The 25,345-nt window shown below is 53.2% G+C and overlaps 1 protein-coding gene across 2 annotated transcripts in view; it reads right to left on the bottom strand.

The window, feature by feature from the left end:
• The window catches only part of INPP5A (inositol polyphosphate-5-phosphatase A), a 240,056-nt gene extending 238,151 nt beyond the window's left edge, over positions 1-1,905 (bottom strand). Inside the window, exon 1 of one of the 2 annotated variants that reach the window (XM_087432894.1) lies at positions 1,624-1,905. In XM_087432894.1, the coding sequence (XP_087289020.1) occupies positions 1,624-1,698 (75 nt within the window). In that variant the 5' untranslated portion in view covers positions 1,699-1,905. The remainder of the gene's footprint in view (positions 1-1,623) is intronic. The other variant, XM_004438857.3, reaches the window with a different exon arrangement.
• Between the last annotated feature and the right edge of the window lie 23,440 nt (positions 1,906-25,345).

Raw genomic sequence — 25,345 nt, 5'->3', positions numbered from 1 at the left:
TATACAGACACACATACACACTGGGCACTTTTGTAGAAAATGATCAAAGATGAAACTAGATAAAGTTGTCTGTAACAAAGTCAGAGGGAAAGCAGCTAGCCTCCAGCAGGGAAGTATAATACACAGGCGCCTGGAAGTTAAAATAAGAAAAACACAAAAATAGTGCCTACCTTTTATTAACAAAATCAAACCTGGCCTGCACATGAACCTAGCTTACTGAGACACTTCATCCAGGATGCTGCCAGCAGAGGAAGGCTCGGCAAGAACCTTCCCCTGGAATCTAAGTCATGCCTGCATCAGTGGTCCACACCATGGAACGGCAGCACCCACCGCTCTCCTGGGGAGGGAAGGGGGACAGTGTGAGGCCACCACAGGCTCCATCTGTGCCAGCACACTTTTGCCTTACACAAGCACGCCACTTGGAGCCGCATTCTGCTTTATTTGGGTTGGCAGTTTAAGTACCAACAGCGGGGTGGCACCACGGCTGAAATGCCGAACTAGGTCAGCCTTGGCCTGCCTCAGGAGACCCGAGCGCCAGGGCCTCGGCTCCCGGTCTCCCCAGGACCATCTTGGGTGCCTGGGTGGGAGGCCCTAGAAGGCAAAGGCCTTGGGCAGTCAGCATCCCTTTTCTGGCCTTGAAGAGCTTCTCAGCATCTTTCTCTTTAATAAACAAGAAACATCAAGTCCTCCAGGGCTTTCAACAGAGGCCCCTTGTTTGAGAACTAGAGAGATACTAAGTTACAAGGTAAAATGAGGGCGCCTACACCTCCGCAGCTTAGTCAGCCACAGACAGCAAGGCAGGCAGACAGGGCCAGAGGCCACGATCACGGAGGATGGGGAGTCAGAGGCCAGAAGTTAGGAGTTGGGGTTTAGGGACCAGGTTCAGGTCCTAGGTTCTGCGGTCAAGACTCAGGAACCAGGGTTGGGGCCAGGTTTGGGGACTAGGACTAGGGTTCTGGGGTCAGGACTTGGGGACCTTGGACAGGGATTAGGACTGGGGTTTAGGGACTTGGGCTCAGGCACTGGGCTCTGGGGACAGGGTTCAGCCCGCAACTGGGTGACTAGGATTCCAGGTTCAAGGGACTGTGGTCAGGGGTTCAGGGTCCCAGGGTTTGGGGTACTGGGGTTTGGAGGACCAAGGTTCAGGGTCCAGGTCCTGGGGTTTGGGGTTCAGGATCCCAGTCCGGATCCTGGGGCTCAGGGGTCAGAGATGGGAATCACGGTCTGGATCCCAGGGTCCTGGGGCTCAGAGTTCAGGGCCGGGTCCGGGGTTCAGGGTCAGAGCTGGGGTTCAGGGTCCAGATCCCAGAGTTCAGGGCCAGAGCTCAGTGTCCAGGTCCAGATCCCCGGGTCCTGCTCAGGCTGAGGGTCGGGGTCCGGGGTCCCCGGTGTCAGAGTTTGGGTCCCGGGCTCAGTGTCAAGGCTCAGTGTCCAAGTTGGGGTCCTGGGGCTCAGGGCTTGAGGCTCAGGGTTGAGGTCTCAGGGTCCCGAGTCTCAGGGCCGGGGCTCAGGGTCTAGACCCCAGGGCTCCAGGCCGGAGCCGGGGTCCCGGGTCCCGGGGCTCAGGGTCTAGACCCCCGGGCTCAGGGCCGGGGCCGGGGTCCGGCCCGCGGCGGCACTTACGTCGTCGAAGAGCGAGCCCACGTTGGCCGTGACCAGCAGCACCGCGGTGCCCGGGGCGGCTGCCTTCCCCGCCATCGCGGCCTGGCCGGCCGGGGTCTCCGCGGCCGCGGCGTCAGCTGCGCCGGGAGGCGGCCCCGGGGCGCATCGCGGGCTCGGCGGGTCGGGCCGGGCCTGGCCGCGTCCGGCCGCGCGCTCGCTCGCTCGCTCTCCTGCTCCGCGGCCCCGCGCCCGTCGCTCTCCGCCCGCGCCTCACCGCGGCCCGCGCGCAGCCATTAGGACCGCCGCCGCCGAAGTTCCCGCAGCGCCGCCGCCGCCGACCGCTGAGGAGAGTCCCGCCCCGGGCGGGGGGGCGGGGGGCTGCGGGGCGGGGCCTGAGCGGGAGGGGCGGGGCTACGGGCGGGGCAGGGCCTTCCGCGGAGGGGAGGGGCTTGCGGGGGCGGGGCCTGCGCGCGGCGCTCTGCGTCGGGCCGGCCTGGCCCGGGCCGCGCTCAGCCGCACTCCTGTCAGTCAGCGGCCGCCCCGCCGCGCGCCCCGCCCCTCCCCGTGCCCAGCCCCGCCCCGCCCCGCCCCGCGCCGCAGCTGCGCGCTGACTCCGCCCTCTGCACTACTCTGGCGTCACGGCCCGGGTCCGACGGCGCCTCTTAAAGGGGCCGTGCGCCGCTGCGCCGCTGGCCGAGTGCCTCACCGTGCTGACCCACAGAAGTGGGAGGAAATCGAGGACAGGACGGGGTCCCGGTCAGCGCGGTCCGGACCTCTAATGAACTCCCACAGCCCGTGGCGCCCAGACCTCGGCGGCTGGGAGGGCGGAGGCAGCCGGTGCCGGAGCCTGGACCCTCCGCTCGCCGCGAGCGGACAGCACGTCTGTCGTGCTCGGAGTCCGAGGGCCACACCGGAGAAAGGCAACCGGCAACAGCCAGACGAATCCTAACAGTACATGGTATCCATCCCGGTAGATACCAGTATCGTTCGACACGTAAGCAGCGTCTTAGCGCCGGCGGTCAGCTCGTCCACACCGGGCTGGAGCTCGCGCCTGGCGCCCGGGCACGTCTCGGTCCGCACAGGCCGCGTCCCCAGCGCCCCCAGCCGCTGCGGGCCCGGCCTCTGCGCCGCACGGGGGCTCCGAGCTGTGCGGGCGCAGAGTTAGGGACCGAGAGAGTCCACGGAGGGAGGCACATCCCTGCCGGCTCAGCCGCGCCCTGGGCCCCAGCAAGGCAGCCTTCAGCTTCTCGGTAAACGGCGGTGCCCAGTCCCCTCACGAGATGTGAGTGCCGTTCTCTTAAAACAGACGGCGGATGCTGCCTGCCTGCTGGGCTGCGGGGAGGGACGGCTGGGCAGGCTCCGTGGGCCGCAGCCCTCGCTAAGGAAGGCATTACCTCTGCGTGTTAATCCATTCGGGGGACCCGCTTACAGCGACCACTCAGCCTGACCACCAAAACCCGTTTGATTTGGAAACCAACGTCTAACTCATTCAGCAGGTGGGCAATGGACTAAATTGTGTCCCCCCAAATTCATAAGTTGGGTTGAAGCCCCAACCTCTAGTGTGGCTGTATTGGAGATGGGGCCTATAAGGAGGCAATTAATGTTAAATGAGGTCATAAGGCAGAGCCCTTTTCTAACAGCATTACTAACCTTATAATAAGAAACCCCAGAGCACTCGCCCCCACCTCATACCTTCCCACCCTTGAACAGAAGACAAAGAAGAGGTCCTGTGGACAGCGAGAAGTCTACAAGCCAGGAAGAGAAAGCTCTCTCAAAAACCAAACCCTGAGGGAACTTGATCTTGGACTTCTGTCCTCCAAAACTATGAGAAATAAATACCTGTAGTTTAGGCCACCCAGTCAGTGTTATTTTGTTCTGGCAGCCTGAACTACTAATACAGCATCCCTTTTTTTCTACTTTTTTACAAAATCAGCATGTGCCAAGGATACCCTTAGTGGAAACTCAGTGTCGGGGCATTGCTGATACCTGGAACCTGTTTCCTAAGAAGTGGCATGGCCTCCTCACCTCCCCTCAGGCTGTTTTCTCCCACACTCCAGCAATGCCTGGCTGAGAAACACCCCAGCACGCCTGCACACACACAAACTCGCTTACTCTGAGACTGTGCCTAAATTAGAGAAAACTAAACCAGAGAAAAACTAGAGAACCCCCAGCCCCATGTCCCTGGCGTCCCTCAGATCTCAGGAGCCTCCTTGCCGAGCACCAGACCTTCTGGCTTCTCCCCATGTGTGCCCTCGTTGCTCCGCTATGTCCCTCACCCCTTCCCCTCTCTCTCCAAGCCACCAACAGGCTTCCACACCTGGCAGACGCCCTTGCCCTTCACCGAGGAAGGATTTGCAGTCCCAGATCTAACCCGTGAGTTGGCAGGGCCACCGGCATCTATATCTCCTCCGTCCTGTCACCCCCCCCGGGTCATGCCATCAGCTCACAAGCACACTGCAGTGTCTCAGATCCTATAAAATCCTCCTTTGCGCTATGCCCCTTTGCTGCAAACCTTCTCCTACAAGTTGACCAGTCTGCCCCGAGTGCCAACAGGCCACACTTCCAGGCCCTCAAACCACGCTCTTGTGCACACATCCCGCTGGGTCCATCCTCGCAGTTATCACTGGTCTCCTAATCCAGTGGCCTGTCTCCACCCCTGGTCCCCACTGATCTGCCAATATGGTTGACCCCCCTGACTCCCTTCCAGAAACGGGGTCTGCCCTGGAGACCATGATATTTGTGCTCTGGGTCCTCCCCCACCTCTCTCAGCCTCCTTTACTGGCTCCTCCTGGTGCTCCACCTGAAGTCCTGGGGTCCCTGTGCTTGGTCCTGGCTCCTGCTTCCTTTGTATACTCCCGAACTCGTCAGACCCACGCCCCAGACTTTATCCACCTACTGGGCTGCTGCACTGGGAAGGGCCACCTCAAACCCAGGGGGCAGCAACAGGTTCCCAATTCGCCCCCTTCCTCCTGCAGCTCACACTCCAAAGCACCACTACTGTCGTGCGGGGCCCCTTGCTTCTCAGGGCCTTGGCGGCTGTGTTTGTCTCTGTGCCCCAGAGGTGACTTGACTGGCTTCTTCTGACTCTTCGAGGCTCTCAGATGCCTGTTTGTCAGACCCCCTGCCTACCTGCCACACCTCATGTGCACCCCTCCATCGCCACTCTCTCTGTGGAAACCAGGCTCTCCTTCCCCCTTCCCGGCAGCACAGGCACAGACTGAGAGCAGGGCCTCTGAAGTCTGATGGAGCCTGCCACAGAGAAACACTCAGTAAATTTGTGTTATGTGAATTGATGACACGTCAGACCCATCACTAAGCCCGGGTCCAGGGCTACTGACTTTCAGAGAGGTATTGACTGCTGACATCAATGTTAAAGCCACATTCATAACATCGTGGGTAAGAGAGATGCTTGCTTTTCTTTGTATGCCCTTCATGACCTTTGGAAAGTTGTCCCATGTCTGTGTGTTACCTTTGCCAAAATAATAATGATAAGTTTTGCAAAGCCAGCTTGCCTGGCTTTAGGAGAGGCCTGGCCCGCTGAGCATCTGGATCTGACCCTTCAGTGTGTGAGGGCAGGGGAGGGGAGGTGGAAGCAGCCAGAGCTGTGACATCGACTCCTCAGAAGGAGCCAGTCTGCTCCATCCCAGCCTGCTTAGCCAGGCGCTTTCTGGACTCCCAGGAGGGAGACTGGCCCAAGTCTTTTGTTGAAGAATAGTATGCTGTAAGCTTTTTTTAAATGACAGCACATTAGCCACTAAATACCACATCGTTACCTCGTTTAAGATAGTAACCAATTTACTTATGGATTCAGATTATCAGATAGTTGAGAGGTTTCCAGCTAGGATTCCTGTCCACAAGCGTGCTTCAAAGTCATCTTTCGGCAAATAGTGGATAGATAGATAGATAGATAGATAGATAGATAGATAGATAGATAGATAGACAGATGGCACTTTGTAGTTGCAAAGTGTGTTTCAATCATTTAATAATCAATCTTCAACATTCCTGCCAGGTGGATCCACCTTATTCCACTATATATAAAATCTCTGGGTTAGTTGACTCACTCACGTTAATTTTCCTTAGACAGAGAGCTTGGCTGGATGCATCGGGAAAGGAATCCAGGACTCTGTCCTCTCCATGAGGGGCTGGACCTGGGCACTTTACCCAGAGGTATTTTTGCCATTGGTGAGTTAATGGGCGGCTTATTACTTGACCTCAAACTCATCTGGGAAAGGGAGGTTTCTTTCCCTGACTTATTTGGGTACTGTCCGCATTACCCAGCTCAGTAACGGCTGTGGCTTTGCAGGCGTCGATTGTGTGTGAGGTGCTGTACAGTTCTTATTTCTAGTCCTCACAGCAATCTTAGGAGGCATGTATCTCTGTTTTATAGATAAGAAAACCAAGGCTGCGGGATTAAAAAGCTGGCCAACTTCACACAGCCAGTAGGTACAGGGTCAGGACACCAAGCGAGGACTCCAAGTCCAACTGGTCCTCAACAGCGCTGTGCCACCCTAACCTCCACCCATCCGTTCATTCACTTACCTGTTCATTTATTCACTAAGCAAATATCTCCTGAGCACTTTCTCTGTGCTGTGCACTGTTCTAGACACCAAGGATAAGATGGAAATGTCCTGGGCCGGCCCCTTGGCTTAGTGGTTAAGTGCATGCACTCCGCTGCTGGTGGCCCGGGTTCGGATCCTGAGCGCGCACTGGCGCACCGCTTCTCCAGCCAAGCTGAGGCCGCATCCCACATACAGCAACTAGAAGGATATGCAGCCATGACATACAACTATCTACTGGGGCTTAGGGGAAAAAATTAATTAATTAATTAATTAATTAAAAAAAAAGATGGAAATGTCCTCAGGACGCTGAGATTCCAGCAGGAGAGCAGGCAAGAAAGGCATGCAGGGTCACTCTGATTAGGTGGCATTGTGCCAGCTTACTGGAAACTTCCTTATAAAAGTCACATGCTCATCCTAGAACCTCTGAAAACTATAGAGCTGTGTGCAGAGTGTGACAAGGAGGAGCAACCACTCATAATTTCACCCCAAATAAACTGAGCACTGTTACTGTTTTGATAGTCCTTCTGTCAAGCATTGTTTATACTTAGCTCCTCACTCAGCGCTGTGGTCATGCTGTGTGCACAGTCCTGACTCCCTTCTTTTAAACCCAGCATTACAATGTAAGTGCTTTCTGACACAACTGAAAGCTCCCTAGAAGGTCCTGGTGCCTGTGGAATAGTCACCTGATAGGCACGTCGTGACTTACCTGACTTGTGACACCAGTGCTGTAAGTTCAGATTGTTGCCAGTTTTGTGTGATCAGGTCAATGGATTCAGAAAAGGCATTTGACAAAATTTAATATCCTGTTTATGATAAAAGCTCTCTGAAAACTAAAAATAAAGGGAACTTCCTAACTCTGATAAATGGTATCTACGAGCAAATTCCAGCTAACATCTGATTTAGTGCCGTCAGACTAAATGCTTGCCTCCTGAGTTTCAGAACAAGGCAGAAGCGTCCACTCTCACCCCTTCTATTTAACATTGAACTAAAGGTCCATCAGTGCAATAAAATTGGAAAAAAATAATAAAAGGCATACAGACTGGAAAGGAAGAAGTAAAACTGCCCTTGCTTTCAGGCAACATGATCACCTCCTTAGGAAATCCTAAGGAATCTACAAAAAATACTACTAAATAAGTGAATTTAACAACATCGCAGAATACAAGTCAATGTATTGCTATATATCAGAAATGAACATTGGAAAATAAAATTTTAAATCATTTCTATTTACAATAGCATGAAAATTATAATGTGTAGGAATAAATGCAACAAAAGATTTATAAAACTTATACAATGAAACCTACAAAATATGGAGGATTAAAATTAAAGAAGATCTAAACAAATGGAGAGACGCACCCTGTGTGTGAGTTGCAAGATTCAGTGATGTTAAGATGTCGGTTGTACTCAATTGATCTGTAGAGTTAATGCAATCCCACTCTAATCTCATCAGGCTTTTTTTTTTTTTTTTAGAAAGTAACAGGTTGATTGTAAAATACATATGGAAATGCAAAGTATCTAGAACAGCCAAAATAATTTTGAAAAAGAAGGACAAAGTTGAGATACTCACACTGCCTGATCACCGTAAAGCCACAGAATCAAGGTAGTGTTCTGTTGAGCAAGAGTAAGCACATAGACCAACGGAACAGAGTAGAGAGCCCAAAAGCAGACCCGCATTTATAGGGCCAATTGATGTAGATAAAGATGCCAATTCAATGGGAGAAAAATAGTCGTCAACAAATGGGATCAACTGGATATCCACATGAAACAAAATAAAACTTGATCCTTAACACACACGATACTAAAATTAACTAAAAACGGATCATAGACCCAAACACAAAAGCTAAAGCTATAAAACTTCTAGAAACATATAAGAATATTTTTGAGATCTTGGAGCAGGCAGTTTTCTTAGAAAGGACACCAAAAGCACTACCCATAAATGAAAAAAAAAGAATAAATTGTACTTCATCAAAATTTTTAAATTGTGCTCTTCAAGAAATACCATTAACAAAATGATAAGGCACACCAAGAGCTACACTTTTTTCCCTCCAAGGTCCATCAAGAGAATGGAAAGAATGAAAGAACTATGGTTTACACGTACAATGGAATACTACTCAGGAAGGAAACAGCATGGGTCAATCTCAGAAACATCATGCTGAGTGAAGGACCAGACACAGAGGAGTACATGCTATATGGTTCCGTTTATGTGACATTCTAAAAAACGCAACTATGTCTCCAGTGACAGAAGTGGATCAGCGGTTGCTCGGCCGGGGGTAAGGGGAAGATCAAGCACAAAGGGCACAAGGGAACCTGCTGGAGGGAAGGAAAAATTCCTGGTCCTGATTGAGCAGGTGTTACATGGGTGTATGCATTTGTCAAAACTCAAGGAACTGCCCTCTTGACACAGGTGCATTTTATTGTATGAAAATCATACCTCAAGGTTGATCTTAAAAGTTTGAAAAAGGAAATTAATTAATAATAATATTTATGTACATCTACAATTTCTTATGCACAATAACATAAACCCAAATCCTCTAAAATCGGAAAGTTGTTTTTTACTTCATTTGTTGGCAGAACCTGAACTGAATTAAGGCAAAATAGAGTCTGTACTTGCCCACTTAGTGAGAGTATCCACATGCGTTGTTTCCTAAGCTTTGAAACATTTGGATATGGGGTTGGATAGGGGGTTCTCCCCAGCCCCTGCTGTTTGTGCTACATTATATATGGAATATGCAGGCTATCCTCTTTCTAAAATCGGGGGAAAAATCTGAATTCTAAAGTAGATCTTGTCCTAAGGATTTCAGATACTAGATTGTGGAGGTTTAATTGCAACAATTCCTGAGAAAACTGACGCATTCAGACCTGCGCATTGTGTTCCTCCAAGAAAACGTTTGGAGTCCTGAAACACAATAGCAAGAGGCTGCTCTTCATTCCCCAGGTCCCCAGGCAGAACTGATGCGCTTCATCTTCATCAGAACCTGCGGAACTGTAGGCACGCGGGGCTTGGAGCTGTGCCTGGCACACAGCAGGCTTCAGGTCCTTACCCACCCAGGGAAGGAGCCAGCGAGGGAGGGAGGGGGCAGCAAGCTGAGAGGTCTGGGCCCCGGATACACCCTGCCGCACAAGCCCGGAGCCTCGTTTCCCAGGCACAGAGGGAGTGTTGGCAGCACGTGGCTCTCTCTCACACACACACACACACACACCCCCCGCTCCACCAAATGAAACCACATCCTCCATGGAAGTGAGTCACTAATCAGGTGGATTGGGGTTCTGATGTCACTGTGCACATTTCGACAGTGCGAGAACATAGCTCTTGGAGGGAGAGCCCTCATCAGCGGCCGACGCTTTGTCTGCAGGACTTCCCGTTCTGCTCTCATAGGCTCTCCATATCTCCTCTTCTTGATTTGTTCTTAATCAGCTCCATAAAATTAATGGTGCGCATAATTGTTCCCCACAGCTTAGAGGCGGACCCGTCCAGCCTGGGCCTTGCTATCTGGACCCCCAAGCACTCACTCTGAGAGCGCTGACCTGCCCTGACCTTTCCTTGCCGTCCTACCAGGGAGTGAGTTTGTCAGTGCTCGTGTTCATTCCACTTCATTTTAAAGGGAGTTAAAGAGTGAATTTTGATTTCTCACAGCAAAATCTTAGTTGCCTCTCCAATCAGATGCGTGTGAGAGCATGCAAGGCCTGCTCTTTTGGGTAAGGCAGTTAACTCCTCTCCTTTGGCAGAAACAGACTGTTGACAGGGCCAACTCATTTACATAAAATTATGCATACAGAAAATGTTGGCACGCACTGTGATTCAGGCGAGCAAGTGTTCACCATATCGACACCCGGCTGTCTACAGGAGACGCACTGGAGTAACACCACCCCTGCAAAGGGACACGCCCTGGGCCCTGGCTAACCTTTTGTGGCCAGAAGGACAAATGGGTTCCAGAATCACTGAGAGTCCCAAATGATAACTAAAACAAAGTTGGGAAAATCTGTCTCTGAGTTGGCAATGCTCTTTTAAAGTCATTCAAAGCTTCTGATGCTGTGTCAGTTCGTTTTGAGGGTAAAAGCAAGAATGCTGTTATTTTCTCCTGATGACCAGGTTTTGAAGAAGTACGGACTCTTGCTCTGATAATCAACATTGCTGATGTTGGCAATCCATAGCCTCCATTTTTCAAGGATTCTCAACTCAGCTGTAATTTCTATTTCACAACTTTGTGTGTATGAAATCAGCTTTATGAAGATTCATCTCCATTGTCCATTGTTCAAATCTTCAGAAGACTTCAAAAATATCCTAACTTTGTTTTAAAAGAGAAAACACCCACAAGTGTCCAAGCCGTTAATCAACAATATTTCATGAGCACAGGTCTCTTCTTTTCTCTTTTCTCTGAGGCCTGTGTCAAGTGGGTCCTGTCGGTTTTATTTGTGGGCACACACAGAACATTAAGTGTACTTGGCACCCGTGAAGACTCAGGTCCTCAGTGGTAGTGACTGGGTGGCCAGAGAAGCAGATGAACACGTGGACAAACAGTCTCACTAGGTTGAAATGGTTTAACGAGAAGATGCCATTCTGTCACGTTTTTATATTACCCTGAGTAGTAGCCCGTTCAGAATTAAATCTCACTACTTATATACGTTACATATCTGTCTATTAAAATTAATTTTCAGTGATTTGTTTTTGCCAACCAACTGCGCTTTTGCTTTGGTGGATCCTGTAAATAATTTACTGTCAGCCGTATTATTTTCTTTGTTGTTAAGGAAAATGATAGAAATTATGACATGTTGCAGTCAGTGGCCCGAGATGGTCAACAGCTTCAAGTGCTGTAAAGAAGTCCGATAGCGCTGGACAGAGTTTCAGACACTAGCTTTGGCCCTTGATGGTCATTTTCTCTCTCAGTTGAGAGCAGTTTAAGGACAGCTGGGGGTGAAGGAGAAAGTGGGGACTGAGGTTATGATGCCTCCCTGGACACTTCGCAAGGGGAATCTGCTACTGGAAGGAAAGGAATGGGAAGAGAAGGCATTGCAGAGTGGGGCCAGGCATTGCCTGCTGGAGAGGGGGTTGGTGGGTGTGTAGGTCCAGGGGGAGTGGAGACACGCTGACCTTCCTCCCTAGAAAGGAGGAAATCTACCACTAGCTGCAAGTGAGCACCACGGAGCTGTGGGAGGGATTGGAACGGCGTGAAGCGGTGGGCGCCGCATTCTTGGAGGCGAGTCACAAAGTGGCAGCAGCTCTGGGTCCAGGAGATGAGGGGCAAGAGTCCCTCACTGCTGCGAGGAACACAGTTCCACTTGGAGGGCAGACTGGTCAACACGCCGGATCGGCCTGTCCCCTTCCAGATCCGGACGGATCCCACCAGGCGACCAAATCAAAGTGGGAAACGCGTGTCGGCACCTCCTTCAGTGAGTCCCTCGGTGAAGGCAGTGTGTCTCGTCACCACATTTATTTCAGCGCATTCAACAACAGATGGTGTCCACAGATGTGTGTTCTTGTGTACAGGCTAGAGCCACTCTGACTATATTTCAGAGCTAGTTTTTCCGAATTAAAAAAAAAAAAAGGAAGAAAGAAAAGGAAAACAGGGTTGGTCACTACGCCCTCTGAAATAATCTGAGGACAGTTATTACATTACTACAGACATCGCATCTGCTTGTGGCTGAATGTCATTCCGGCTTCGTCCCGGGTGTCGGTTACCCTTTTGGGTAATCCAAGACACGGGCCTCACCTTTATTACAAAGGCAATATGTTTTCAAATCTCTTTCTTTTTAAAATACAGTCGCATGCTGTGTAATGACTTTCCCCGGTCAGTGACGGACCGCATAGACAACAGGTCCTGTAAGGCCAGTATCACATAGCCTTGGTGTGTAGGGGCTGTACCATCTGTGTCTGTGTGAGTGCACTCTGTGATGTTTGCACAATGACCAAATCACCTAACCACATGTTTCTCAGAACAGTTCCCTGTCGTTAAGTGAAGAGTGACTGTATTTACTTATTTCTGGCTGGTAATACCTTATTGAAACAGCTTCACTTCTAAAAACAGGAACGTCTTGGAAGTAATTATAACTAAGACAGTTAGGTATACCTCCTCACTCATTTCCACCGGCTACTTAAAAATTCACCATTTGTTTGTATCTAAGGATAATTCAAGTCTAACAAGAAAAGTTAGTAAAAACCAAATATTTCATGTTCTCATAGTACATATTTATAGTTTTTGTCTCCTCAATTAAACAGAAATGTATCCTTAGTAATATTAAGAGTATTCTGATATTATATGAGGTATTCTTTTATTTGGTAGGAAGTTTTATTATCCTTTTAAAGTTAAAATATGTTAATATCAGAAACAGGCCTTTGTATTAATGCAAGGATTCTCATATATCCTTCAGCGCAACTTCCTTTTTTTTTAAGGTCATGCATACTTCTTAAATTTATTCCTGGGCATTTTAATCTTTTGCATGGTCATTAGGAATATGACTGTCTTCCATCACATATCCAAACCAGCGTGGTTTATAAACAGAAATGCTACTACTCTAAACATATAGTTAACGGTGGAAAACTGCTGCTTCTGGTTTTCTCTCTTTAATGATTTATTAGACATTCTCTTGGGTTTTTCGGGCAGGCAATCACATTAACATGTTTGAAATGAAGGTGTTAGTGCTATTTAAAGCTAAGTAAGATACACCCAAGAATGGAAAACACATGACAGATTTTTTTCAAACCACAAGTAGATTTAATTAAACTGTTTATTTTTTGAAATGTGAGTCAAATAAAATATTTACAACATGTCCTATCAAATTTTTTTTTTTCCTGAGGAAGATTCACCATGAGCTAACATCTGTTGTCAATCTTCCTCTCCTTTTGCTCGAGGAATATTGTCCCTGAGATAACATCTGTGCCAATCCTCCTCTACTTTGTACATGGGATGCCGCCACAGCATGGCTGATGAGTGGTGTAGATCCGTGCCCAGGAACTGAACCCGAGAACCCATGCCACCAAAGTGGAGTGCATGGAATTTAACCACTACGCCATGGGGCCGGCCCCCATCATAATTTTTTAAATAATGTACCTTTATTTAAATAATGAGTTTCAAGCAATTCTTTAAGAAGAAAAAGCCCGCCTGACAGGTCTTGGTAGGTGTGAGAGATGAAGGGCTCAGCTTCAGGTCTCAATGCCTCACCTGCATGATTTTGTTTAGTTTTTGCTTGGGTCACCCAATTTTCTTCTGCCATTGCTAAGTTAGGCTGGCAGGAGTAAACAGCCCAAGATTTAGCAGCAGAATTGCAGATGGTACAATTACCCACTCAGCAGTTGGTACCCTCACCAACCTTAAAATGAGTCTAGGATCAATTAATGGAATAGCCATGTTAATTAAAAGATTCATTCCAAACTCAAAGCCTGCTTAGAAACTGCAGATTCTGCCTTTTCCCGCAAAAGCCCAGGAAACACAGCAGACAGGACTCCTTGAAACTTCAGGGGAAATAAAGACCCACCGCCCCGTCCCCATTGCAGCGCTGGCACGGCTCACCACCAGCTTTCGGCCAGCTTCTCTCTGCCGTGCCCTTCTCATGGTGATGCCTGACCTGCCCCAGACAAGAAGGCATTCCTCCCCTCCGCCTCCCCTGGGGTAGGGGTGAGGTCCTGGGCTCCCAGTGCCCCTTGTTCCTCCGTCTACGCACTCAAGGCCAGCAGTGCCTTGGCAAGGACAAGGCCGAGGAGGCCATACCCGGAAGGCGCTGTCGGGAGACGGACACAGACTCGGCCTGGGGCAGACTAGGGGAGCAAACAGCAGGGCTGGATTTGGGTGGACTGGGGTCTTCCTAGGCTGCGCTTGCAGGAATATGCAGTTGGCTCCACTTCTAAACACACACACACGATTTATAGAAAGCCCTTGGCCCCGGTCCCAGGTAAACCACTGTGTTTCTTCGGCGGGACTTTCTGGACCCGGTTCCTCATCCAAGTCGCAGAGCACAGACAGTGGTTCCTGTGACTGTTCCCAGCTCTCCAGGGGCGCTTCTGACCCATGACATCCAGGTCGAGCGTAGGAGAGAGGTAATTCTTGACACTATGGATGCACACAGGGCTCGTTCTCCTGTTGAACCTGGGGAGAGACGGACACGGACCCGGCCTCTTGACCCATCTGTCCTTCATCCTTCAGAGACCACTGGACTCCTCCCAGGGACACAGCCGTGGGTGCCCAGCCGGGTCTGAGACGCCCACTTCCCTTTCCTGGCTGGTTTCCTGAACAGCGTGGCTTCCGAGGGGGACGGAGCCAGGGAGGGACCACCCTCTACACTGTCTGCTGGGCTCCCTTAGGGGTTCGGGAGGCACTGGACCCCTGCCTGCTGGAGGGAGACACATTCGCTCCACACTTCCCCTCAGGCCTGGCAGACTCAGGCTCTGCTGGATGCTTTCACTCAGGGACCCTCTCCCCTACCCTGCTGGTCCCACCACCACTGAGCTCCTCTCTTCATAGGGCCGTGCAAGATCCAGGGGGCTTCCTGCCCAGGCTGGGAGGGGGGATGGTGTTCAGTCGTCTGGGATGGCAAGCTGTGCGATGAGATGGACCAGAGCCCCTTCAGCAACTTCCCCCCAACGCGGATGAAGCTGTCTGCAGATGGACAGAAGAGGCTACCTGCAAAGATAGCAAAGCAGGAGCCGGAGAGACAGACAGACAGAGACAGGCCGACAGAGCCCCAGAAAGCTGGAGTCTCAGAAACAGAGAAACTGAGACCAAGGGGACCTGGTGACATCACCGAGCCTTGTCTGGAGCCCCCCAGCCCTGGGCTTCCTGAGCCAGGCCGATTTGGGTTCTGCTGTGCCCCCACCCCACCCGGCTCACTCCCAGCTCCTGCAAGTCGGCGCCCAGACTGAGATGCTGTCGCTGAGGCACCCATGATGGCCGCCTCGTCCCAGCTCTCCTCTGAGGACCCAGCCCAGGACAATGCTCCTGACAGGATGACCCTCAACACAGTAGGGCTCCTTGTGCAAGTCGGGAGCACGGGGACGAAGACCTCAACCACTTGCCTGAGTGACAAGATGACTTTGAAGTTTCCTGTGGTGACTAAAATCAGAGATAGAGGGGGTGGGGGGCAGGGGCTGATGCAATTCTTTTTGGCCAGAAGCAAAAGACTGATGTTAATTAAGTATGACATGAGATATTCATAAGACCAGAAATAAAACCTTCATAAGAATAGAATTGAGTCATGGGAGGAAGCCTGCTAAGTGGGTGAGCCACATTGGTGCCAACACAGAGGGGGTGTGGTGGGGGTGTCAGCTCAGTCCTTCAAGACGTCCCCTGGGTGCAGGCAGGTGACAGAACCGGGGGCCAGGAGTGTGACCAGTCCTGCAGGGAAACAGGAGGGGACAGACCAGAGACCAGGAACCACCTGCAAGGGCCCTGGTCACACAGCCCAGGGCAAGAAGGATGGGGAAAAATGCTCTGGCTGTTCTCTCTCTGGCCCCACCGTGGGCTGGACCCAAGTAGAGGTCAGCAGGCAAGCCTGGGCTCAGCCTCCAGGCCAGAGCAGACGGGGAAGGGTGTGCAGGGGTGGGACAGATGGAGAATGGGCATCAGCCCCCACCCCCAAGGTCCTTAAGCTGCTCTCCAGCCCCTAAGAGAGGGCAGGGAGGAGACACCCACGTTGCCCAGGCTTGCGCCCCCACCTGCACAGGTTGAGGTGGGCCTGGGTCACCAGCTGTGCAGTGGGGCAGGGGGCCAGGCCACACTCTTGCTGGGGAGGGCCCTCCCTTCTCTCCAGGGAGTCATCCGGATCAGCCGCCCCCCTGCTTGATGGGCTCTTGCGCTAAGTCGGCCTGGAGGGGACTTCTCTCAGGGCAGACTCATGTTAACCCACACGAGACAACGGATGGATAAATGCCAAGAACCAGTGTCCGCACATCGTTTCCCTGCAGACTCTTCTACCAGGAAGCCAAATAGAGTCGGGTGCTGCTGTGGAATCGGCCCAGGAGCGTGCCCAGGGCACGGGTGTGGGATGGCCTGGACGTGGGACGTGGGCCAGCCCTTAGCCCTGCTCTAGCTGGGAACCTTTCCTCGACTTTCCTGCCTGCCTGGCAGAAACCTGCTCCAAGGCCAGGCTGCTTCTGCAGGGATCTCAGTCCCCCGGCCAGTGCGGCCACGCCCTCCTCGCCGTAACCTGGGTTTGCACGGCACTGCCCTCTCTGTGGGGCTGGCCAGTGATGCTCTGACCCCCTGGTTCTTGGGGTGCCTCCTGCAGCCCCAGGCCCCAACAACATGCCCTCAACTGAGTCATAGGAGGGATCTTCTTGAGCTCCTGGTCGGCATGATACTTTCTTTCCTCCCGGCAGGCCCAGGCTCACTGCCCACCAGTGGGTACCCCAGGGCCACGGGTTCCTGCAGTCAAGAGGGTTAGTGAGGGCCAGGGGGTACAACCACTGGGGCAGAGCAGGGAGAGAGCATAGGGCAAGGCCTGCAGGATTGGCAGGCCCCAGCATGGCCGGCCGTGCAGCGGAGCTCAGGGAGAGGAGGCTCAGAGAATGACCCGGAAGGACCTCGGTGAGGTCAACCCTATAGCCACGGAGTGGGTAGGGGAGGAAGGGGAAGCGGGCTGAGGGGGGTAGGGGAGGAAGGGGAAGGACTGAGGGCCACTGCCTCCTGCCTCCACTGTGGGCGGTGTTGGGCCCCCAGGTCAGGGAGGAGGAAAGGGAGGGCGGCCAGGCCCAAGACCTTGTGAGCCACCAGCCTGCAGACACTCAGCCACCCTGGCGAGACCCTCAGCCCCACGTGGTTGGTGCCATGAGGGCATCTGGTCAGGTCTGTACGGACCTTCACAGGTGCTGCTCATCCCTCGCAGCTGGCCACGTGTGGTCTGACCCATCCCACCCACTCAAAACCGGGCCTTGGATGTCACCTGCTTCCAAGCAGCCTGGGGAGTCTCCTTGCCGTCCGGGAGCTACCTGTGACCAGCACGGCTAGGGGCTGGTGTTCACCGTTGCCCCGGGGGGCCAGCATACCTGTTCCCTGCACCTTCAGAGCCCAGGGGCCCTCTCACAGGGCTGGCAGGTTGGGGTGTGGCCTGAGGGTTCTGCTGGCCCCCTTCTGAACCCCAAATGCAGTCTTGTCCATTTCCTGTGGACAGGAAGGCAGAGCTGGCCTGGACACTGCCCTCAGGAGCTCTGGGGGGTGAGGAGGACTTGGGGGCCCCCGGCGGGCAGCCTGACTCTCCATGGGTCAGTGGGAAGACCTGCCACTCTCCCCTCTCAGGGGCGTCTGGAGGCCTGGCAGCCCCTCCAAGAGGCTGGGGGCTTCTGGATATTTCTACAAGGGATGCGGTCCTGGACTGACGGGCTGGGTGCAGGGGCTCCATGCCTTTCCCTCAGCTCCAGCGTGACGTTGAAAAACAGCTGCACCTCCCAGCTTCGGTTTCCCCTCTGAAGTGATGCACAACAGTAGATCCGGCCCTGGACTGCTGTGAGGACAGCAGCAGGCAGGTCGGGGCCTCAGCCAGGTCCTGGCCTGGTGGGAGGGGGGGTAGTGGGTGTTTGTTGGCACAGCCCCCGTCTGAGTTCCACTGTGGTGCAAAGTCGAGAGAGAAGAGGTCATTGTACTAGAGATGCATGGCTTTCTGCGGCATTCTCCTCACGCACATCCTTCTGGTCCACACCGGAGAAAGTCACTTTATGGAACCCAGCGTTACATAGAAAGGAGAGGCGCTTTCTGGCTAAGCTCGCCCTCCTTACAGCGAGGTTCCCCACTGGAGAGACAATGCAGAGCCAACCATTTTTAACCTCAGAAAAGGCAAATCAGAGGGGCCCGCTCCAGGCTATTTTAAGCCTGGACTTCAAAAGTAAAAGCAGCTGTAATGTGAAAAGTTTCAGGAACATTTCCATTTCCTGGAGTGATGGAACGGAGACGCTGGCCAGCAGCCCCCAGCCGCCAGAATTCTCCGCGGGCAGAGTTGGGCGTCCAGGCCCCCACCAGCCAGGCTAGGCTTTGTGCATGGTGCGTCCTGGCCACATCTAAGTGCTGAGTTTCGGTGATTCATCGGGGTGGGGTGCTGGGCAAAGGCCAAGGTGGGTGTGTCCAGCAGGGCCCCATCACAGGCTGGACTCAAGGAGGAGAGGACAGCCCTGCCCTGACCCTCTCTGAGCAGGCCCAGCAGTGCCCACGTGGCTTGGTCTTCCCCAACGACCACCTCTAGGGCCCAGGCCAGAGTCCTCGTTGGGGCCCTGGGACACCCTTCAGCATTCTGGTGGCTGCCCTGGAGGCCTCTGGACAGATTTGGGGAACAGACTGTTGTGGGGGGATGGAGGGATACTGCCCTGCCACGGGGCCCAGAGTCAACAATTTCTGCCCTGGGGCCTTATGCCTGAAGACTGAGCTGGGACCCCCAAAAGGGCACCCCTGACAATAAGGCCTTTGGTAAGACAGAGGTTTCTTTCAGCCCTAGTGACAAGGAGAGGCAGAGGAGGGTGGGTGGCCCCTGTAATGAGCACTCCCCGGATGCTGCCCTGCCCACCCCAGGCTCCAGCACAAAGCTAGCCTAGGCCAAGGGAAGGGGGATTGCACATGTGCCCACGCTGCCACGGAGGGTCTATAGGACCCTTGGGTCCCACATGGGCATGCCTGCCTGGGGACCGCCTGGGGCCTGCTATTGCCGCTGGGCTGGGCCCACTCCTGTCCCCTCAGCCCCAGCCTGGGGAGGGACCGGCAGGGTGGTCACAGAGGCGGCTCCCACCTCCTGGTCTGCGGGTGAGGTGGGCATGGGGTTGGCGCCCCTGGCCTCCCTCTCCCTCTGTGTCCCCCACCTTGTGTCTGTAGGGTCCCCGGACTGGCCTGGTCATGTCCAGCACCAACAGGGCTGGAGGCCTAGACACAGACCACAGAGCTCAGGGTAGGGCCCTCTCCTGGTGGAGACCTCAGCGAGAGGCCTTGGAACACCAGGTCACAGGATCACCCCTATCCGGTGTCCAGAGCTGGGGCCATGCTGAGGGTCCCATCCTGGTTTCCAAAAGGCTCCTGCAGGTGCGAACCCAAACGTTCCCACCTGGCCACACTCAAGAAGGGCTCGCCCAACAGGTGGGACCCCGTCGTGGGGCCAGCTTGGGCCCCAGTTGATCTCTCCCAGGCCACAGACCGTCCTGCCTCAGGCACTGGGTTTCCCCATTTGGGGCCTGACTGTTTGCCTCTTGCGTCCTTGGGGGGAGTGGGCTCTTTGCTGGAACGCCCCTCTGCCCCACCCCCACCCAGAGGCCCACAGGGCCTGGACTCATCTGCTCCAGGGACCGGGCCCTGTTCTGGGGAGGTATATCACCTCCTAGGCTTTCCCACAGGAAAATCCAAGCACCTGACGCAGTCGTGGGGGCGAGCGGCACCGCACGGTCCCCGCCTCTCCTGTCTCAGCCTCTCATGCTCACCCGTGCCTTTCCACTCTACTTGGTCCCCTCAAGGCCTAGTGAAGGGGAGGGAGGTCCCCATGCTGGAGAAGGGGAGGAGGCGGGAAAGGGAGATGCCCCCATCTCCTCTGCTCTCTGTGCCCATGTTCCCGGGGGTTGCAGGCTCACCCTGCTGTCTCAGGTAAGTGGCTGGTCTGCGCTAGGCTGGCACAGACTGCCTACATTCTCTGTAGAGCTGCCACCTCCAGGGAGGGGTTGACTGTTTAAGGAGATGGCTCCACAGCCACCACGTGTGTGCATGGCTCTGTGACGTGGGTGCTCATGCCCACGGACCGGCGTGAAAACTTCTGGAAGGCCCAGCATCCCCTGGGGCGGAGGGCGAAGGCCAGCTTGCAGCCCCTTTCAGCCTATAAATTACTTTTTTCAGCCTCTTCTGGAGGCAGGTGGAAATGGTTTCTTCTTTGAGAATGTAAAGGGCCCCTGGAGGGGCACCCAGAGAGGCCCCACTGTGGGGTCGAGGGTGAGCACGTGGACCTCCAGGCCTCACTGTGGCCTCTGTTACCAGAGAGGACAGGCCCCTGTGGTGGAGGAGCCCCAACCTCAGCTCCTGGGTGGCTGCCTGTGCTTTGAGACTGGACTCTGCAGGTGCGACGGCAACAGCACTGTCCTGTGCTTCCTGGAAGCCGCCACCTCTCTGGTGGTGCTGAACATCCGCGGAAGCCCGACTTAGGGCATCCTTGTTAGCACATGGTAAGTCACAGCATCCCCACCCGGCCCCGGGGCCTTCCTGGGTGGAGCGCTCTGGGGCAGTTCCTGTTTGGCAGGGGGCTTCCTGGGATCCTGGGCTGGGCCTGCAGGCTGACTGTGGGGGCCGGGCAAGCTCCACCAGCTGGTGCCTTGGACCTCATTCTTCTTTCCAAAACTGGAGCCTTAGCTCTGCCCCTGGACGTCCGGCTCACGTTCTCTCTGATGCAGGAGTTAGCTTTGGCGCCTGAGCGTTTCCTTACACTACGGCTTGGGCACAGCTTTACCGTCAGAGATGAACCCACGTGGGCCGGACAGGGGCAGGCCTGCTCTGGGGCAAGGCCAGGGTCTGGTCCTCAGGGCAGGCACCTCCGAGGGGTCTCTGGCGTTGGAGGATGCTGGTGCTGCAGCTGGAGGTTGTGCGGGCTGAGCTGGGACTGGGGCTTTCTCCGACGCCTAAGCCTCTGGTTACAGAAGTGCCGCGTCAGAGGGTGGTGAGTGGGGGGCGGGGAGGGGTGGGAGCGACCCAGGCACTGAGGTGTTCCTCTTGGTTCCTGGTGGCCAGCCCGCAGGAGGGCCCTGCAAGGGCTTCCTTGGGTCAGTCCTCTGTCTGGGTCTCAGAGGCTAACTAAGTTTCCCAGCGAGGGGCTTCAGATCACGGGCTTTTTATCTGGAGTCTGGCTTACAAAGATCTGCATCTAGGGGGCCACTTGCTCCTTCACTGGCTGAAATCACCGTCCCGAGGTCCATGACATTATGTGAATGGCTTGAGGTGACCCGGAGAGGTGCTGGCCTGGAGGCTGTTTTCCGGTGGAAACGAGCTACAGGCTTGGGTGTTTCGGGGTCCCTTGCACCTGATGTAGCTCAAGCTCCTGCAGGCTCTGCGGCTGTGATTTCTCTCCTTGGGTCACCAAAATGACCTCTGGGAATGGGATGGGGTGCAGCGCTGGCTTCACGGGATGACCTGGGCAGTTGCACAGTTCGCTAAGCTCAGAAGGGCCCCCCACTTGTCTTGAAATTCTTAATCATTTTTGAATGAGGGGCCACATTTTCATTTTCCACCCACATCAGCATGTTCTCCAGGGGGGCACTCTGACCTTTGCAAAGGGCCAGGAGCCACCCTTAGGCATCGTGGGGAGCAGAGGAAGAAGGGGGCGTCTGCGACCGAGGAAATCAGGCAGGGGGACTCCAGCCTCTGGGCCCAAGGAGGGAGGGATCAGCTTGAGTGTCCAGGGTTGGGGCGCCTGGCAGGCCCGCCGCCCTGGCCAAGTCCTTTGATTTTCTGGGGGCTCTGGCAAGAAGGGAGGGCCCCTAGGAGGAGGGGCTCTGTCCCAGCCTAATAATAGCTCCCAATGCTGGCCCAGCAGCGAGGCTATTTTTAGAGTCCCTCGCCAGCCCCCATGTGACTCAGCGAGGCCCCGCGCTGGGATGAGAAAGTCACACGTGGGAACGCCAGTGGGATGGCCGGGATGCTCCAGGAGGCCGAGCACGGGCAGCCCGGGCCCAGGGGCAAGGCCAGGCCAGGGCCAGCTGAGCCCTCCCACCTTGGGCTCTGGCTGTGGGTGCCCCAGGTAGTCTGGCCTTCTGCCGGCTCCACTGGCCTCTCCCTCCTGGCAGCACCCAGCTCCTCCCCCAAGCCGAGCATGGAAAATCTGATGTCAGAATTCCAGCATCGGCAAAGAATGTGGCCTGACCTTCACCTCCCCAGCTCTGGAGGTTCAAGGAGGCTGGGCCTGGGTGTCCCCCTCCCTGCAGTCGTCCCTGGGCTCCCTTCCCCTCTCCCCAGCTCCGCAATGTGGCCCTGGTCTGCCTGGCTCTGGCGGTCTGGCCCTGGCACTGGGCACCCAAAGGTGCGGCCCAGAGTGTCCCTAGGCTGGTCTATGCAGCCGGCTGGGCCGTTTGTGACTGGGAGGGTTTCTGGAGGAGGTCACTAGGGCAGAGCAGAGCAGGGAGAGGTGGATGTCTGTCCCAGCTCCATGTCACTGGAACGCCTGGAGAGTGCAGAGGCCCCTGATCCCACCCAAGCCTTAAGGAAACGTCTGTAGGCTGGGCGGAGGGCTGTGGGATCAGCAAGTGAGCTGTCTGTGTGCTCACATGTGTGCTGTGTGCACCTGTGAGCTTGAGTGTGTGCCCATGTTGGCATGTATGTGCACATGCACGCACATATATGTGCACACGCATGCTGGGCCATGTGCAGGTGCGTGGGCACACACACACAGCACCATACACCACACACACTACACACACACACAACACACAGCACAATGCACCCCACACACCACACACACACAGCACCATACACTACACACACACACAACAGTGTACACACACACAGCACCATACATCACACACACACACACATCACAGAGCTCATTAAATAGTCCTGCATAAGAGAAACGAAATACCATCATTCTGATGATCAGATTAGAGGAACAAATCTGGAGACAAAAGAACCTGAAGGAAGCGTAGAAGTCTCAGGGATTACAGAGGAGCCGTGATCTCTGAGAGAGGGGCAGACTGCTGCGGGGAGACAGCAGGTGAGGGAGAAGAAACAGGACGTAACAAGACAGGATGAAGTAGCAAAGTCTTGGGGCCCTCGGTCTTGAATAATAAAATATCAAAGTATACCCAGCAAAACTCTTGGAGTGTGGAGACACACTTACAGAAGTCTCTTTGCCGTGGTAGATAACAATGTACTTCTGCCAGCTTTGACAGATGGAGGAGAATACAATTTTAGACAACGAGGTTGAATTCATTGTTTTAGAAAATGCTGTGTGTCATATAAAGAATATCCTTGTTTGCAAGTGTATATTACATCTCTCTAAAATTTGTTCACATAACAGACCTCATAAAACCTCAATAATTCCAAAATCTGTTTTTGTAGAGACCACATTTTTTTCACCTCAATGAAATAAACTAGAAATGAATAACAGCAATATCATAACGACAAGCTGTGTAGGGCACTGGGGCCAGGGCCAAGGGGACAGTAACTTATTCTTCCTCTGACGAGGGAGGACCAGGGTGGCCCTCCTCACCGCCAGCCTGCGCCACCCTCGCGGCTTACAGAGAGGCCCCCAGCCACTAGGGATTACAACAAATCCTCCCAAACAGTGTTTGGGTCAGAGGCCAGCAAAACCACAACCACAGGGTGTTCAGGACACAACGAAGGTGAAAATCTACTTGTTATAGTTCTGGATGTGCCAACAACCCTTGCTATACGAAAAGTGATGGACTTAAATGTTGTCGCTGTAAATAAGAATGAAGGTCTTTGGATTATCTGACTGTGGAAGTTAAAAAGGATCATACAAAGCAACTTGGGGAAAGAACTGATCATCCTGAGAGCAAAATCTAACAAATTAGAAAAACAACCGAAATGATCAATACATCCAACTGCCCGTCTATGGGAAAAAATAGCAACAAATAAAGAAATCCATGGCAAAGAGAATCCAGAAGATGAACAAAAATATAGATAAGCAAAATTATAATAAAAGACATGCAGTTAAAATACGAAGATATCAATAAAAGTAATTTGATAAAAATATAATTTAACAAAATGGCCTCAAGAAGCATGAGAAAGATTAGAAAGGCCAATAACTAGAGAAGATTCTTGAAAAACGTTATCTAAAAATTACCTCTAAATAAAGGTTCCACGAGTAATTCTTTCACACATTTAAAGAAATAGCAATTCCCAAGCTCTATAAACATTTCTGGTAAAAAGACTGGATACTTTCTAGCTCAAGCTATGAGGCTAGCGTAACCTTGATCAGGAAGTTGAAACTGATTCAAAAAAGAAAATTATTGACCACCCAGATGCAAAAATCATAAATGGAACCCCAGTGAATCAAATTTACGATGTGAAAATAATAACCCATGATGTCCAAGCAGGGTTCATCCTAGGAATGCAAAGATAGTTTAATTTCAAGAAATTTGTAAGGTCTGTGATAGCCAAAGGTCAAAGAAGAAAGATCCTATCTTCTCAATAAATGCCAAAGAACATTTGATAAACTCCTAAATCCATTCCTAACATTCTTAATGAACTCTGCACAGAATGATGCAGAATGACGAAGAGTGTCTATCCAGTAAGTGCTGGAACCCCAGAGGGGAGGTACCCCCACTGACCTTCCGGTTCTCGAGGCGGCTTGAGCCAGAGAGGGAATTTACCAGAAGGCTCTGGCGTCCCACACCTTCAGGGAGGAGTGGAAGAACAGTCTGGAGGTGGGGTCATGGGGTCTTCCTGTGGAGTCCTGCCACCAACATGCTCAGCTCCTGGTCTGTCTCTCATCTCAGATTCTGGTTGGCCAGCCTCAGTCTGGAAGGCAGGGTTGGTTGGGCAGCCTGCTCAGACAGGGAGAGAGGCCACCTTGGTGGGGGCAGCAGGGGGGGCACACTATCGTGGGCCTTGCTTGTTTGGGGCACCCCACATATTCTACTTCTCTCCCCTCTCCAGTCCATCCTGGGAGTGGGCATGTGACCCCAGTGTGTCAATCAAAGCATCACGTTTTCCTGGTCAGAGGCAGGCAAGCGACCCCATGAGAGCCAGTGAAGAATAATGAGACTTTTGCTGAGAATTCTGGGAAAAATATGCTCATCTTCCCTTGAATTTGTACCTGAGGGGACATATGGTCTGGAGCTGTTGGAACCATCTTGTGACAAAGAGGAGAGCTGAGCTGGAACATATACACACACTTAGAAACTAGACAGGGGTGCTCGATCAAGACATACCTAAATCTTGAAGCCACGTGAGTGAACAAATGTCCTTGAAGCTCATTTGGTTATGTTTTCCGTCTTTTGTAATTAAGAGTCGAGGCTGATGCAGGCTTCTGTCACAACAGACCTGTCCACTTTCACCACTATCAACTAATATTGTTCTGAAAATTCCAGCTATTTTTAATTCTATGTGATGAAACCATCATTTTTTCCTAGAAAGACCAGCAGCTCCCAGCTCAACTCCCCAGATCCCAAATCATGCCAAACCCTGGCGGGTGTTCACTATGTGCCACAGGCCAGGACAAGAACCTTGGGACTGTCCCATTAACACTACAAGATGGGGAACACCGCCTCCCCCTCCGCCTGAGGAGTGCCCAGGCCT

This window comes from Ceratotherium simum, chromosome 6 (genome assembly GCF_057802395.1).
Source record: "Ceratotherium simum simum isolate JZ-2026a chromosome 6, ASM5780239v1, whole genome shotgun sequence".
NCBI lineage: Eukaryota > Metazoa > Chordata > Mammalia > Perissodactyla > Rhinocerotidae > Ceratotherium > Ceratotherium simum.
This window is presented reverse-complemented; position numbering and strand designations above follow the sequence as displayed.